Source organism: Arachis ipaensis, chromosome B04, assembly GCF_000816755.2.
Source record: "Arachis ipaensis cultivar K30076 chromosome B04, Araip1.1, whole genome shotgun sequence".
NCBI lineage: Eukaryota > Viridiplantae > Streptophyta > Magnoliopsida > Fabales > Fabaceae > Arachis > Arachis ipaensis.
Window position 1 is genome coordinate 14,603,960 of NC_029788.2, and position 17,851 is coordinate 14,621,810.

At 32.6% G+C, this 17,851-nt stretch overlaps 2 protein-coding genes, 1 non-coding gene and 1 pseudogene across 4 annotated transcripts in view; 2 read left to right on the forward strand and 2 right to left on the reverse strand.

Moving 5' to 3' along the window:
• LOC110271434 lies at positions 4,056–5,590 on the forward strand (annotated as a pseudogene).
• On the forward strand, positions 9,210–14,920 carry LOC107638984 (FIP1[III]-like protein). 2 transcript variants are annotated; one of them, XM_016342385.2, is made up of 9 exons: positions 9,210–9,692; positions 10,054–10,235; positions 10,464–10,590; positions 10,833–10,898; positions 11,011–11,082; positions 11,410–11,511; positions 11,593–11,765; positions 11,903–13,547; positions 14,093–14,920. In XM_016342385.2, the coding sequence occupies exons 1-9, from the start codon at positions 9,312–9,314 to the stop codon at positions 14,621–14,623; spliced, it is 3,279 nt and encodes a 1,092-aa protein (XP_016197871.1). In that variant the 5' UTR covers positions 9,210–9,311; the 3' UTR covers positions 14,624–14,920. The 2 variants fall into 2 exon arrangements, with proteins under 2 accessions (XP_016197871.1, XP_020976514.1); XM_021120855.1 differs by having other exon boundaries at positions 10,836–10,898.
• Positions 15,632–15,703, reverse strand: TRNAT-UGU. The gene has a single exon. It is a non-coding gene; the product is annotated as a tRNA-Thr (tRNA).
• LOC110270540 (probable N-acetyltransferase HLS1) overlaps positions 16,827–17,851 on the reverse strand; it is a 2,127-nt gene continuing 1,102 nt past the window's right edge. Inside the window, exon 3 of the mRNA XM_021120146.1 lies at positions 16,827–17,804. Within this exon, the coding sequence (XP_020975805.1) occupies positions 16,871–17,804 (934 nt within the window). The 3' untranslated portion in view covers positions 16,827–16,870. The remainder of the gene's footprint in view (positions 17,805–17,851) is intronic.

A 17,851-nucleotide genomic window follows, 5' to 3' on the forward strand; every position in this document is an offset into this window, starting at 1 on the left:
AAGTCTCGTGGCTGGGTACGAGACAAAAGAAAAAGTCTCATGTCTGGTTACGAGACAAAAAGGCAAAAAGTCTCCAGAAGTTATTTCAAAGACCAGCAAGTGTTATTAAGAGAAAAAGGGGCTAAGATTCAACCCCTCCTTCTCTTAGCCACTGAAAACCATCAATATTATTTCATGCTTTTTATTTTTATTTTATTGTCATAAAAAGTCATACATATTATAAGAGAATCTCATTTTTTTACCAACGGTTCTTCCTTTCAATGGTTTCTATAAAGAAAAAAAGCATAATAATATTGTGTTTGGCAAGAATATATAGGATTTTGAAAGGTTAAAGCATAGGTTTAGTCCTTAACATATTCGTGGACAAAGTGTAGAGTAGATAAAAATATAGCTAGCTAAAAGAATAAATGGTTAAAGCTTTCTCAATACTAACAGTCATAGTGTATGATAGGTGTTTTATAACTTTTTTGGATTTGATTGTTTCTTTATTATTATATTTTAATTTATACTAAAAAGACTTATGATAATCATCTTATCATGCTAGTGTAAAAGTTGTAGGTATTATATTTACTTTGCATGCTTTTAAATCTTATGTCCTTGATGAATATTTGTAATTGAGTAATTATTAAAAGAAATTAGTTTAATATCTATTTTATATTCTATTTAAATTATAATAGTGAGTAAATATTTTTTTCATAATAAATAATACAATTTTTTCATAAAAACAACGTTTAAATAATTGTGAAATTAGATTATACCACCGACGATGATAAATATCTTAGCATTAGATCACTTTAATATATGAATTTTTTTATGTTTTTTTTTTTGCGCAATTCACTTTAACAAAAATAAATTAATTTATGAAAATTTAAACTTGAGCGCTTGCTACGGTTAAATTCAAACTTTAATTTATTTTGTCATATTATTATATAAATATTAAATTCTTTAATTAAACACTTATTTGATTACGAAATAATATTATATGTTACTTTTATTTGGTAATTAAATTTCAGTTACTACACAAATATTATATTTTAAGTCATTGTATATTTTTTTTGTTATTTTAAAAGTATTGTCATTGTTGAAGAGTAACTAATGTTTGTGATAGTCTAAAATTGAGAAATAAAAATACAAAATATTAATATACTAAGTTTTTGAAGTATAAATCTTGAAGTAAATATATGTGATTAAAATTAATGATCATAATTAAATTAAATAAATATTAAATTATTTAATAAATAAAAAGTAAAATAAATAAATTTAATTTAAATTATTCTCTTATTGTTTTCTATATCTAGGAATCCGAATGTGCTTTTATGTATTTTGTTAATAGTTCTTAAAGAAGTTACTATTTTATTTGCTAACATTTTAATTTTTTTATAATATTTTCATAAAACTTAATTAATAAGTTCTTCGATCTTCACAATGTTTTTCTTGAATTTTTTAACAAAAATATATCTTAATTTTTGTCTTTCATCTTTTATATTCATTGATTATACTAATTTTTTTACAGTGTATTTTGATCAACTACATACATTATTTTTCTGTCTTTTTTTACTTTTTTTAATTATTTTATTACCTTATTTTTAATTATTTATTTTACTTTCACTCCTCATATGTTTATTGTATTTCACTTCATCTTAATTTTAATTTCAAAGTTAACTTTCAATTATATAAAATTTAATAGTTTCTTTCAAAACATGCTCAAATATATTATCTATTATATACAATCATTAGGATAAATAAACAAATATAAATTGAATATATAATTTAATTTGAATTTAAATTAAAAACTAAATGAATTATCAGAAAAATAGCAACCAATTTTATTTTTAATTTCTCTATAATTTATTTAAAAATAAAAATCTCTCTATAACCACTAACATCGCCAATAACAAAATTATAAGTCTTTATAAAATAAAAAAATATATATAAAATAAATAACACATATATAATTTTAAAGTTATTAATCATAGACTATGAACAAATTTTTTTAAAAAAAAAAAATTATGGATCAACATGTAATTTTTTTATATTTTTATTTTTTTCAAAAATTTTTCAGACTTATCAATATTTAAGTTGTCTATACATTACTTCTCAAAATATTATGATTTTACAAGTTATAATATGTGGGATAAATCACCTTTATAAACTATTTGCAAACTAATTTTACGTATATCCCCCAAAGTAAAAAAGGCTACGTGCATGTCTCAATTTACGTATCTATATAAATCAAATTTATGAAGTTCGAATTATTTGGATGCTATCTATGCTACTAAATCGAATGAAGGAGATTTGATTTACAATAAGCTGGATTGCTACTAAGTGAGTATAAATCGAACCTTATTGCTTCAATTTAGCATGGACCATATAAATCAAAATTTATAGATTCGATTTAGTAGGGGATGACATAATTCGAATTCTTTGAATTCAATTTACAATGTCAAGTAATTCGAATCCTATAGATTCAATTTACTACTTATTACGCTAATTCGAATTCATTAAATTCGATTTATATAGAAATGTAAATTGAGACAACTAGGTAATATTTTTTGATTTGGGTAATTCAAGTAATTTTGTGGCTTTAGTTTATCAACGTAAATTAACCTAATATGTGATATCAGTTATTGTTATATATATGAAAAATGTGACTTATTTATGCATTGTTTGGATTAGAAGAATTTGTAGGAAAATAAAATACTAGAGAAGAAAATGGATGAAAAAATTAATTTTTTATTGTTTGGATCAACAAAAAAATTGAATGAAAAACATAAAAGTGTATGTGGAGCTCATGTAAATTTTTTCTCTTCAAAGTTGCGAAAAAAACTTATGCGGAAGTAAAAACATGGGTAAAAATACAAAGTTACCATTTGAATTATAATTTATATATAATATATAAAAACATTAATATAATTTTACTATATAGGCACTCTAACATAAAAGGTTGAGATTTGGGACATGGAACATAGGCACTCTAACAGGAAAGTCCATAGAGGTGGTGGACACCATGACAAGGAGGAAGATTAACATTATGTGCCTACAAGAAACGAAATGGGTTGGTGCAAAGGCTAGGGAGTTGGATACTTCTGGTTTCAAACTTTCGTATACAGGAAATGTGAAGAATAGGAATGGGGTTGGAATAATTGTGGATAAGTAGTGGAAGAAGGACGTAGTGGATGTCAAGAGGGTGGGAGATCGGATCATCTCTATCAAACTTGTGGTGGAGGGAGGTGCTTTCCATGTGATTAGCGCCTATGCACCGCAAGTGGGTTCGAACGAACAACACAAGATAAGGTTTTGGGAGGATCTAGAGAGTTTGGTTCAAGACATACCTTTGGGAGATAAGATTTTCTTAGGAGGAGATTTAAATGGCCATGTTGGTAGAGAAGTGACTGGATATGGGAGTATTCACGGAGGCCATGGTTGCGGGGTGATCAATGCCAAGGGTAAAACTATTTTGGACTTTTCCTCAACCTTTGATCTTCTCATCGCAAATACATGTTTTAAAAAGAGAGACGAACATCTTATAACCTATAAGAGTGGCATGACAAGCTCTCAAATTGACTTATTCCTGTTGAGGAGAGTCGACCAGAAATTTTGTATTAATTGTAAAATTATCCCGGGAGAGAGTTTGACAACACAACATAGGGTGCTCGTCATGGATTTCCGCGTTGAGCAAAATTTGAGAAAAAGACATTATACGAAGAACCCAAGGACGAGGTGGTGGCAAATGAAAGGTGAGGAACAAAGAAGCTTCCTAAGACGGGTAGGAGAAGAGGCAAAGTGGGATGGAAATGAAAGTGCGGAAGAGATGTGGAGGAAAATGGCAGAAGTTATTAGAAGAACAGCAAAATAAAGCTTTGGTGAATCTAAAGGAATAGGACCAAGAGACAAGGAGTTCTGGTGGTAGAATGCCAGTGTACAAGAAAAGATAAAGATAAAAGGGGAGTGCTTTAAAGAGTGATCTTTATGCCGCAACGCAGATAACTGGAAAAAATATAAGGCGGCTAAGAAAGAGACAAAAGTGGCTGTAAGTGAAGCAAGAACAAGAGCATATGAGGGTCTCTACCATTCTTTGGGTACAAAAGAAGGAAAAAAAGGTATATATAGAATTGCAAAGAGCCGTGAAAGAAGAACGAGAGATTTGGATCAGGTTAAGTGCATAAAGGATAAGGATGGAGAGGTGTTGGCTCAAGAGGAGAAGATTAAGGAAAGGTGGAAGAGCTACTTCTACGAGTTATTTAATGAGGGACAGAAGACTCTTTCGAGCCTTGGTCGATTATGCACAAGGGAAGAAGATCAAAACTTTGACTACTATCGAAGAATTCGAGACTTCGAGGTAAAAGAGGCTCTAAAGCAGATGAAAAATGGCAGGGTAGTAAGACCTGATAATATCCCGATTGAGGTTTGGAAGAGTCTTGGAGAAAAAGGCATCAACTGGTTAACCAAGCTTTTTAATGAGATTTTAAGATCAAAGAAGATGCCTGATGAATGGAGAAAGAGCACCATGGTACCTATCTACAAGAATAAGGGGGATATACAAAGTTGCGAAAACTATAGAGGGATCAAGCTTATGAGTCATACCATGAAGTTATGGGAAAGGGTGATAGAACGGAGGTTGAGAAAAGAGACACAAGTAACAGAGAACTAATTTGGATTCATGCCAGACAGATCTACCACTGAAGTGGTATACCTTTTAAGAAGGATGATGGAGAGGTATCGTAGTAATAAAAGGGATCTACATATGGTGTTTATTGATTTGGAAAAAGCGTATGATAGGGTACCAAGGGAGGTCTTATGGAAGGTTTTAGAAAAGAGGAGGGTAAGGATCGCATATATTCGTGCAATTAAAGATATGTATGATGGGGCCACAACTAGTGTGAAGACTCAAGGTGGTGTGACAGAGAAATTTTCTATTGGTGTAGGATTACACCAGGGATCATCCTTAAGTCCATACCTTTTCACATTAGTCTTGGAAGTACTCACAGAGTACATCCAAGAGCCTGTGCCATGGTGCATGCTTTTTGCCGATGATATCGTCCTTATGGGAGAGTCACGGGAAGACCTAAATAAGAAGTTGGAGTTATGGAGAGAAGCTTTAGAAGTGTATGGTCTACGCATAAGCCGTAGCAAGACGGAATATATGGAATGTAAGTTCAGTCCGAGAAGGGAAAACCCTAATATAGAGGTGAAGATCGGAGAAAACACCATACGAAAAGTTAAAAGTTTTAGGTATCTTGGGTGCATCATACAGGATAATAGAGAGATTGAACAGGATGTAAATCATAGGATCCAAGCAGGGTGGTCAAAATGGCGGAGTGCATCTGGTTTTATATGCGACAAAAAAGTGCCTTTAAAACTTAAAGGTAAATTCTATCGCACCGTTATAAGACCGGCTATGCTTTATGGTACGGAGTGTTGGGCGGCTAAAGGAGAGCATGAACATAAGCTGGGTGTGGCAGAGATGAAGATGTTGAGATGGATGAGTGGTCATACGCGATTGGATAAAATAAGGAATGAAGATATAAAGGAGAGAGTTGGAGTAGCACCCATTGTGGAAAAGATGGTTGAATCGCATCTTAGGTGGTTTGGACATGTGAGAAGAAGACCGATAGAACATCCAGTCAGGATGGTGGATGAGATGGAAGATGGACAAGGAGCAAAAGGCAGAGGAAGACCTAAGAAGACCATCCATGAGGTGGTCAAACGAGATCTACATGTAAATGGTCTCTCTGTAGACATGACACATGACAGAGCACAATGGCGTCATTTGATTCATGTAGCCGACCCCACTTAGTGGGACAATGCTTTATTGTTGTTGTTGTTGTTACTTTTCTTTCCATCCAAGCAAAAAAAAAATTTTTTTCTATTTTTTTCCCATTCATTTTTTCTTCATCTAAACAACACAAAAAAAAATATAATTTTCTTTTCATTTTCTTTCCTCTCATTTTCTTTTTTTCATTTTCTTTTCTCTTATTTTTCATCTTATATCCAAATAATAGCTTAGTGTTTATCCATTTATCTTCTATTAATATTGTCATAACAAGGATACATGTGACTTTATAAAAATGATATAACCTAAACTTTGATTATCTGAGAATTTATTGAGTGGCTAGAATAGCTCCACGTCTCGAACCAATGAATGCTAACAATAGGGATGATCACAAAAACAATCAAAGCAGGTATTTACAGGGATTACTCGCATTTTGGGACTAGATGGGGACTCGTGAAATCCTCATGACCTGCCATGCGAAAATGGACAGGGATTAGAGGTGGCAAATAGGCTGAAACCCGTCGGGCTGACCCGCATAACCCGCCAAAAAGGTGGGTTAGGTTGGAAATTTGAGACCGTCAAACTTAAAAAGTCAGCCTACCCCCGCACCGCCTAATTCATGGATTTTGGCGGGGTGGGGCTTTGGCAGGGCAGACTTTTCCGCTGGGCCAAGCTTTTATTTTGTCAGGGCCATTTTTTTACAAATTTTTATGATGTTATTGATCTACAAGAGGATGAAGATGATAATTGAAGATGTTCTAAGTTATATTTTGGATTATGTTTTATGTTTGATTGATTATAAACTTGAAGATGTTTAATTATATATTTTGGATAATATTTATTTTACTTTAGACAATGTTGGTTTTATTATTTTGTTTCAAAAAATTTAGTTTATAATTATGTTTATTACATATTTATAATTATAAACACTTTAATGTATGTGAATTTAAAAATTATAAATTTATTGAAATTGTTGTGAAATTATATATATTATTTAATATTTAATGGTTTATAAAAAAAAGGAGATCCCGCCAGCCTACCATTAGGCGGGGCGAGAGAGAAATTTGGGACCACCTTATTAGACGGGGCAAGGCGGGGCGGGTCAGCCCACCAGATGGCGGACTTTTGGTGAGACAGGACGGGCTTTCCCGTTTGCCACTCCTAATGGGACACGGACATAAGTACCCACCCCATAGAACCTATTAAATTTACGCGAATATGAAATTATTAATTTACCCTAATTTATATATACATAAATCTATTTCTTGAATTTAGTAACCCTACTTTCTACCTCCAATTCGAAATTTTTCTTTTTCTTCCAGACTCATTCTCAGCCTCGATCCTCTCTCTCTAACTCACTTTCTCTGCCTCTCAAATTCGTCACTACGTTGCTCAATATCGTTTCAAAAAATTATGTTATGTTATTATGTTGCAATATGTTTTTATATTTTCTCCTTTTGAAATGTTATTTTTCATAACGAATATGTTATAAATTATGTTGAATTATATTGAATTGATTATTTTATGATTATTATATTATGTTTTTTTGTGTTAATTTTTTTCAAAAATTTTCAAAGAATATTCGTAGATACTCGAGAAGATCTGCGTTCCCTAAGGGGTAATTAAACAAGAACTTGCAATGACAGAGAATGAACGGGGGCATTTTTTTTAAATAGGAGTGAGGGATGGAAAGGGGCTTCTCACGCTCCCATGAGTACTCATTACCATATCTAACTAGTAACGGAGATCCAATCTGAGCCGATTTAAGAAGGGACACGTGGACTTCATCTGCATTGGGCCTTTAAGGTAATGACCTAAGTCAGATTTGGGACCCTAACAATGTATTTTAGTTGATCTTGCTTGCATTGAGATCTTACTAGATCCAAATATATATTGGATTAATATTTTGAGTCATTGTTATAGTAAATATTATACTATTTAATATTATAACATTTAGCATTTATAAAAATTGGATATATTTACAAGATATTTTTTAATTCAAATTAAAAAAATTAATTATCTCTTTTTTAGCTTTAAATATTATTTTCTAATGTAACAAAAAAATAAAAATAACAATAATTACTCACATAATTAAAATAATATATTATAGATTATTGAGTTTAAAATTAATTTTTAACCCAATTTTTGGTAATTAAAAATTTAAATGATTGAAATTATTAAATGTTGAATATTTTGCATCTAACCAATTTATTTTTTTATTGAAATTAAAAAGAGATGAGTTGTTAATCAATTCTAAATTTAAAATTAAATTTGAGTAAAAAAAATATTTTAAATTTTATCTCACTAACCAGAATTCATTTCAAGATAAGAAATTACTTTGTACATCATATATATTGTAGGATAGTATAGTCATTTGCTATTTTTTAATTGTAAATATTCAAATAAAATGGTATAAGAAATTAGAAGAAAATGTATTTACAAGTTTAGGAAATATTAATTTATTTTTTAATAGAATAAATTATATATTGAATAACAAAAGTTGTTATTGTTTTCTTTTTTACGCTAACTAATACTCAACGATGGTGTTTTGGTACACCATATTATGAAGAAATATTAATCAATCTAATAACTTTTGTAATGACATAAGTTTATGAATTTGAAAATTTAAAAATCATTTCATAAAATGTGAATTTTTAACAAGTAACAATATTGATCATATTGTTTTGACTTTAAGAATGAATATGATACCAACAAATAAAATTGCCCCAAGTAAATTTCAACAAAGACAAAAATCCATAAGTATTGCTATTAATGAAAAATTATTTTATTTTAAAGACAAAAACAATTTTTTTCTACAGATTTCCTAACTCAGCACGTCGAAGACTAATTCACCACATATTGATGTTCTATTTATTAAGGGTCTGTCGCTAACTAATGGATTGTTATATACATAAGACGAAATTCGAATTCCAAATACTTTTTTAAACGGATAAATGAGATACTCATTCAACCAATCCAAATTAATTAAAATAAATATTAATTATTTTTAATATTTTTAAGTTATAAAATATTTATAATAATAATTACAATAGATATTTTTCATTTAAATTGTAAGATACGGAACATACACTAGTATTCATCAAAGAAAAAGTCTAGGAGGCCAACAACTTTTGTATTTTTTGGCCAGTACTTAACCATCAAAACAAAAGTGAATGATCTCCCACCATTAGAAACACTATTGATGACTAATTGATAGTTACAAAATACCAAAATTACTGACCCCTAGCCTTCCTCTTTATCAAAAACTTAAAAAATCAAGACTTAATCATTTTTGCTATGTATAATGATACACAATCATACTTAATTTGATGACAAATATTTACAAATAATTTTCCAACAACATGCAGGGGGAAAAAACGAAAAATAAAAAATTAAAAATGTAAAAATATGAGTTAAAAAAAGCAGCTAGGGTTTAACACTTTACACTGAGTGACTTGTAAGGGTTTTGGGCAAGAAAGATATTTTGTTGAAGAAAATGGAGGAAAGGAACCAACTTAGCTACTAACACAAAACGCAAATGGAAGCTTTCGATGACGATGACGATTTTGGAGAACTCTATGCTGACGTGGAACTTCCACCTCTCGCTCCAACCACAGACCTCTTCATTCAGCAGCAGCAACAGCGACAGCAACCGCCCGATCCTAACGGTAACGGTGACGGCGGTTGCGTTGCCTTGAGTGACAGTGACGACGACGACGGATTGAACATTGTCTTGAACGACGACGAAGGCGTTTGCAACGGTCTTCCACCTGTTGCTCGTTCTGATGACGTGGATGATGATTGCGGTGGTGAAGGTGGCGGCGATGGTGGTGGTGGTGAGCGATTGGAGGATAGGTCCGAATTTCTGAGTAAGAATGGGGTCAGAGGTGGATACGGTTCCTTGTTTTTTCGTCGTAAGGTTCGTTCTTCAATCCTCTATACATGTTTGAAAGTTGTTAATTTTGATGGTTTGTTTGTTATGCGTTCCAAGTTCGGAAGCTGAATTGCTGTTACTTTATATAATTTTGTGGTGAATTGGATTGGATACGGTAATGAATAAGAATTTTTTTTAGTTAAAACACATAGATTCGATTAATAATGGAGTCATTGTTTTTCATTATTTTCTAATATGTTATTTTCAATTGAAGTCCTACTTTTTTCTTTTTCTGTCAAATTTTTTCTATTTTGGTCTTGTGGCAGTGTTTTTGAAAATGAGAAGTGGTTAATTTGATGTTTCTAATAGATTTTGGTTTGTTGTGTATTGTGTCTGTGCTTTGTAGTATACAAGGAATCAAGGATTGATATCGCTGGGAATCGGTTCTTCCTTGAGCAAAAGCTGGCGGAATGGCGATACATGTTCGCAGAACCTCCCATCAAGTTCCTCTCATGTTACTCGAATTTGCGCCACACCAAATCCTATGGGGTTTCAATATGGATATGGATCGGTTCTACCTTGGTACTGGTCAGTGTATTATGCATTTTGACATGTAGTTCATGCGTGCCTCAATTAATTCTGTAGCATTTTTTTATGGTGTTTTAATTGCTTTGGTATATGAAATTTGTTGCAAGTAAGCTTATCGTCATAGATTTATGTGATTCTTTGAGCACAAAGAGTGATATTAGGGTATGTTGGACATAGTGAGCTTTCACAGATATTATCTTCTGTCCTGAATTCTCTCATCCATTGCAGGAGTATATTTGATGTGAACATTGAGATGTTTCCAGAGAAATCGTGGAGGGTTCCCGGAGCTGACATAACAGATTATTTCAACTTTGGATTTAATGAGAATACATGGAAGCTATATTGTGCTTCATTGGTGTGTATATTACTATATTACTGTGCGAAAATGTTACCTTATAGTTTTTACGTGATGCTGCATACTTGCCTTTAATTCTCATATTTTATCCATTTCTATAGCTCGCAATACTGAAGCTACTTGATTTTGGTACTACTCTTTAGGTTGTTTGTTTAATGTTTTAGTATTGATATCATTGACATTTAACCCAGAGGATCTAATGAAACTTAGCTGACCATAACCTAAACTTAAACTGCATGCAGCAGCAACTTTGGCAAACAACTATGGGAACAGGTATTTCTGGTGATGAATCTTTAAAACTGACTCAGGTGTGTAAGTCTGTTGTACTTGTTGTGAAAGAACAATAAAAAATTTGTGTTATAACTTAAGCTTTCATGGTAATTTCTTTTGTACTTTCTTGCTGACTACAACATATTTCAGGAAGCCATGAGTCAGCAAATTGATGAAGTTGTGTCTGGGAGTGCACTTTCCCCTTCATCCGAATTTGAATTGGTATGCTTGTGATAATTACTTGGCCATTGTTAGAATTTTAAGGTTATTCAGGTGATAGGAGCCATGTATGAGGTGTCTTGTGTTGTACTACACAGTCTGCACTAGTGCATTATTAACATAAAGAGGAGCATTGGGTCAATGGTTTGAAAAGCATCTCCCTATTCCGATGCAGAGCTTCTTTTCCAGTTTTCCCCCCATTTTTATCTATTCTCTATAACTTAAGATTTTAAACAGCTGCACTTATATTTATGCCACGATATTAGTTTCAAGTTATTTTCTCAGTATATGAAGCTGGACGTTGGTACTGATTAACATTTGGTAACTCAGCCAAAAGGCAGAGCAATTCAGGTTGAGGATAATATGATTGAACGCAAACCATCAATGGATGTAAAGCGCCCACGCAATCAGGATTCTGATGTCATTATACAAGTGAGGTCTCACTAAGTTTACTACAATTCTTTTGCTCTAACTGTCTTGTGTCTTTGTAGTAATTATGTTTGGTTTGAGCAGATCAAGGTGCATGAGTCCTCTGATGATTGCTCCCGTTCTGGGAATAGCACTGTAATGGATGCATCATTAGAAGGGGAACCTGCTCTAGTTGATAACAAAATCCTCACTTCTTCTGGTGAACTCGATGTGTCTGAGGATCAGTTGGAAGCTGTGAAAAAATCAGTTCAAGAAAGGTGTGCTATTTATTTGATATTAGATCTGACTGATGATTCCTTTAAAGTTCCTTGTGATTACTTGAAGTCACATTATTTAGTGAATTGGACTTGTTGTATCAGCTTCACTAATCTTACCTGGACTATGACTTTCACAGAACTGGGCTGATTCCTGAAGTAGATGAACATGAACTTCAGGATGAAGTAGACAAACATTCAAATGATGCTGCACAAGTTCCAGGGGGAGAAATGAAATCAGAGCAAGGCATTGCCATAGACACATATAGTGCTGATCCATGCTGGATTGAATCAGAATTGTCACTTGGTGATCAAGAGCTCAGTCTGACTTCCTATACTGATAGCGATTCTGAGGCAACAGAAAATAGTGTGCATGTTGATAATGAGAAAAGTCATATCCCTTTGAGAAGGCAATCAGTGAATTCTGACATTAGCTTGAAGAACTCCTTGCCAGTTCATCGTAAGAACTCAAAAGGCAACAGTTTGGACAGAAGACCACCAAATGTAACTTACTATTCAAGAAATAAACGCCCATTTCAAAAGGAATGCAGGCGTCAAAATGGTAGACACTGGCGTGGTTCTAGTCTGAATTATCCCATCGAATATGATAATGATTCTTCCTCTATCCCCAGTTATAGTGCAAGGGATCTGTCTCTGTTTGGAAATCAATTTATTGATTATGACATTTGTAAAGAACGAGCGCCAGGTTTTGCTAGTCGTAAAAGAAGATATGATAGGGAAACAAAACAATCCTTCTATTATGGCAGAGAAAAGGTTAACAACAACCTGTTTCAAACTCTGCACACTAAATATTCATATCGGGATGATCGAGAAATATTTCGGGAGAAGACAAACCAATATGACAGAAAATATGAAAATGAGAGGGATTATTTTTTTGAATCGAGATCTCCTATGGCAGATGATGAAGGAAGAGAGAGAAAATGGCATGATGCTGATTTGGAGTACTATGCTGATGACCTGAGTCCTCACTCTTGTTGGGAGTTAAGGCAGTTTCCTCGAAAACATTCATCCTTTCCTGATGAGGAGAGGGGTGCTCATAGAAGAAGAATGAATGACCGTTTTGGAGACAGATACTACAGTGATGATCTTGATGAATATGAGTTAGAGTTTCTAAACACAAGCTATAGAATATCTCCGTATTCCGAGAGAAATATGGAATCTTTAAATAATAGACATGAAGAGTCGTTCTCAGATATTGATATAGATCCTAGAAGATCTGCTCGAAGGGATAGACATTGTGACAGACCTTTAGATTTGGATAACTTGTGGCCTGGGAAAAGGGAAGATTACTCTCAGAAATACAAACGTCATCAGATTTCAAAAAAAAGAAGGGAATATAGACAATCATATGCAACTTCCATGCGAAACTATGCATATGGCACTAGAGTAACTGAAAAATTGGAGGTTTCTAGAAGATATGAACATGCTAGAAACAACAGAGGGTCTTATGGTTATACTGATGCTGTTGAGGATGAAGATTTCATGATTGACCCAGCAGAAGAGTATCAGTGTTACAGGTCCCCTTCTGAGGTCCTTAATTGGATTGAAGATGAAAATACTTTTCAGCATCATGAAATTCATGCAACCTCTTTGCATGCTAAGGTGCAATTGGGTGGTATAGAATTTCAGCAGCATCAACTAAATATGCCGAGAAGTAGTGAGAATTGTTTAAATGGTAGATCTAAAATCATGGACAGGGGTAAATGTTGGCAAGCCGTGCCCAGATATAGGAAATCAGTACATCTTGTTAGTGAGGAAGGAAAGGTAAAGTTGGGGAAATTATGGTCAAGGATCTGTATACTAAACATCTTTTGGGCTCATTTTCTTTACCAAACTTGATTGGTTCAATGCATACTATACTACTGTCTTCACTCTTTTGCTTATTTACTGTGTTATGTTAATTCTTTACTACTATTTTTCTTGTTATTGTTTTATGATTTGAACTTATTCCCTATCATAATGTTGTGGTTGAGTTCCTAGAAGTCATTATTAGTCTCTTCCAAAAAAGATTAGTCATTACAAGCACGTGAACAGGGATTGAACCCTTATCTCAAACTCGCAAGGACTAAGCCTATGATTGCTTGGGTGGTTAATACCCTTACTTATATGCTGTCACTTTAGGATTCTGTTACTTTAATCTGCTACTGAAATTTATCACACCGTATTTATTTGATATATTATACCGCATGTGTCCAAAATTATCATCATCATCATCTTTCTTACTGTTATTATTGGTTAGAGCATTGATATTTTCAAGGTGTATGGTTTGATTATAAATTTGTGATGTGGACTCATGATTGATTCTGCAGTCTCTCTCAAGTTCCAGAGTCTTACACAAGGATATGCTTGAATCAGTGAACCAGGGAATGGCTAAGAAGCGGAGAGCTTTGGTGGGTTCTGAAGAATTTCGTCACAGGACCATCAAACTGAGCACCTCAAAATGTGAGAGCAACCACAGAAACAAGAAATCACTTCAGAACATTCCGGACAAAGGGCACAAGGACTGCTCGGATATTGAGGAGGGTCAGATTGTAATGGAAGAACCATGCTTAGAGGCTTCTACATCCAGAAGAGATGTTTCTGAAGTTGCGACGCTCACTGAAACTGAGAGGAAGGGACGGTCAAAAAATGAAAATAATGCTGTCCATCTAATAGGTGGTTATGACAGCCAAAGGATTCTTGATACATTGGCGAAGATGGAGAAGCGCAGGGAGCGGTTTAAGCAGCCAATCTCTACCAAAGCAGAAGAGAGTTCAGTTATCAACAATGACTCGGCAATCGATACAGGTGAAATGAAGCAACATAGGCCGGCTCGAAAGAGGAGCTGGGTTGGCAGTTAATTCTTTACATTTTTTCTGAGGCTTTTTGAGTCTTTCCTTCAAGATTTGATGAAGGTGAGAGACAGCTACTATGAGGGAACTTTGATAATTCACAGAAGCTCAGGTCTAGATTTTTTTATTCCTTGACAAAATTGAGATTGCAAACGTTATTGTCTTGTTTTGGAATAAGGCCTGATTGGCCTATAGTCTTGATTTGTTTTTTGAGCACTGTATTGTGATTGTGAAGATTAAGATTGTAAATAACCAACCCTGACATTTATAATGTAATCAAATTCCAGTTTTGGACGTTCCAGATTTTGTGATATTATATACTCTGGCTACATGCTAAGATAGTATGATGTGAAGGATAACGTGGTTGGGCTTTGGCCTTTAGTACAGATTGGTGGTAACTTCAGGATAATAAAGTGAAAATTTAATTATTCTTGTATCAAAGTTGTGGGATTTTCACATAATAGAAGACATAAATTTAATAATAATTACTTAATTAGTTTTTTACTTTATTATTTTACAAATTTTTTCATTTTAGTGGATTTCTTTTCCATAATAGATTCTCTCAATCTGAAGATTATATATGCTTTTTATCATGTCTTGGTTTTTAGGCTTTACCATTGATTCAGAAGGTGGGATCAAATGGGATTCACAAAAAATGTTTAATGAACGGTGAAAATATATAAACATATAATATAATTCATTCTCCTTGTTAAACGATCTCCAAGTTAAAATTAGTGTACAGTATTTAAATTTTGCTCCAAGCACTCTTAAGAACCGACTTTTGAATGAGAATAAAGCAGACCCAATACTTACTAGTTTGCATCCAGTTTCAGTTCCATATTTTTGGAGAGAAAATACTTGCAATGAGAAAAAAATATTGGTGAGAGTCAATATAGTAATGGCATGTTTTTGAGTTCAGCTTTTATTTTATCAAGTATCAACTTTAGGATCTGTGAATATTTCAGTTGTTAGACTAAAATGAACAACATAATATGGAAGAAAAGAAATTTAGAAAATTGCCCCCATGCAGGATCGAACTACAGACCTTCAGTTTACAAGACTGACGCTCTACCACTGAGCTATAGGGGCTTTTGCAATTAAATGGTGTTACAGTTTTTTATAGATTAAATAGATAAAAATTTTCAAAATATTTCTTCAATAAAAGGAAAAATATTAGCATTTTAAATTTTTATATTTTAAAGAAAACATTTCTAATTTAGTTTTATTAAGGGCACTTTTTAAATGTTTAAAATAGAAAAAAATTATTGAAAATAAAAAAAAAAAATTGATGATTGAGTTGTAACTACATTGTGTCATACAACAACGACGTTGTGGTCATAAAATCATGATAACCACAGACGAAAATTTTGACATCACTACATACAACCTGTTTCTGTGTGTGTCTTCACATATATTGACTTGATTGATTCAATTGATTTGAAATATCTTCATGGCAGCATATATACTGTCAATAGGGCATAACTAAGTCTACGGTATGGTTTATTTAGGAGTGTTATAGGTCAGTAAATTTTGTAATTTGTAGTCATCAATTAATTATTATTAGTATTTTTAATGATAAAAAATTACATCTAATGATATAGAATTACTTATTTTTTTTTTACTAATTAAGTGCTAGCCAAATTTTAATAAACGGCTGATCCTATAGACTTTCTCATGGTTTATTGGTACATCTATTTTCAGCAATGATATTTTCATGTTATGAATTATTCAATGATATTAATGTATTTAAATTAAATATATATATATATTATATTTAGATATGTTAATGCAAAGATATATAAATGTCACAATAACAAATAAGAATATTCATTGATACATTCTTAATCCAATATATTTGGATATATTAAAACAATAACTAACTTTTTTCGGTCGATAATTAATCAATAATTTTTTTTTTCTTTAAATTTATCTTTCCCTCTTAATTTTTGCTTATTCAGTATTTTGTAGGATTAAAGAAAATTAATTTCTTAACAAAATCGTGATTAGAAAATGATAATGACATATAAATTAAAAAGAAATAAATAGAGAAATAGGAAAACAATAAATTAAAAAGGCAGTAAAGATTTTAACCATCAATGCAATTTTTTTAGTTAAGGTAGCTACTAACAACTTAGATCATAATTGATAAGAGAGATCATGAGAAGCTAAGCTATAGAAGTTAAACCAATCTAATTTATTAGGTCAATTTAATAGTAGCTAGGCTTGAAATTGAAAGGGAAATACATACATATAGCTCTAAAATTCTCTAGGATCAACAAAAACATTCCCTACATATCTCTTCATAGCCATTTCTTCATCCTTTCCATTGTTATGTCCAATTGATGAGAGTCTTTTTGTGTACCAAAGATCATCAATGCAAGACATAGAATCTGTCTGAGGAACATAATTTGCAAGTGGATCACCAAGCCCTAACTCAGTGATAACCACTCTACAATCTTTCATGCTTTCTCCCAACCTTGATGTGAACCTCCATATGAATTCCATGAGATTTCCAAGGTTATTTCCTTCTCCATGGAGCCCATATAGGAAGAGAAATCCAAAGGGTCTACTCAGTGATTCACTCACTAGAATTCTAAGACATGGGAAAATAATCTTCTCTCTTGCATGTTTCAGTGTTGTGTGAAGAAACCTTAGTGGATGATGATGAGAAGACTTCTTGATTTGAAGCTTATAAGATTCACAAGTATTCCATATGCTAAAAATTACCCATGATGATGTTGATCCAATTAGGGTTTGATTATTATTGGTAGTAATAAAATCTTCATTATTATTATCTACCATGTTTTGCAATTTGATGCAACCCTCATCTTTGTAATAACATACCCATGTTCCAAGACTTAGTTTCTCCTTGAGGATAGTGTCTATGTCCAATGGATACAATTCTTTGGTTTTCAAGATTCTTTTGTACAAGGAAATTGCTTGATCTATGTTCACCTTCTCTATTTTAATATCCCTTTCAGAAATATGCTTTGTTGGTAGGCTTGTGCTAGTGCTAGTTGGATGAACAAAAATGACAAGTGAGCTAAGACTCACATAGTTGCACTTAAGAGCAAATAGGGCTTTGGATGCTTCATTGTTCTTCTCTGTTGCTAGGTATGAATACTCCGCTCCATTTCTCACCATCCATTCTTCAAGTGAGGTAACAAGTTTTAATGCAACCCCTTTTCTCCTGCATATTTGAATGATAATTTAAATAATTTTTTTACAAACATGCAC

What these genes read in the sequence shown, in the direction of transcription:
- LOC107638984 (XM_016342385.2), top strand. Translation starts at nt 9,312, where the DNA reads ATGGAAGCTTTCGATGACGATGACGATTTTGGAGAACTCTATGCTGAC. An exon ending in AGCTATATTGTGCTTCATTG is followed by an intron (nt 10,591 to 10,832) that starts GTGTGTATATTA and finishes AACTGCATGCAG; the next exon opens with CAGCAACTTTGGCAAACAAC. An exon ending in CTTCATCCGAATTTGAATTG is followed by an intron (nt 11,083 to 11,409) that starts GTATGCTTGTGA and finishes TTGGTAACTCAG; the next exon opens with CCAAAAGGCAGAGCAATTCA.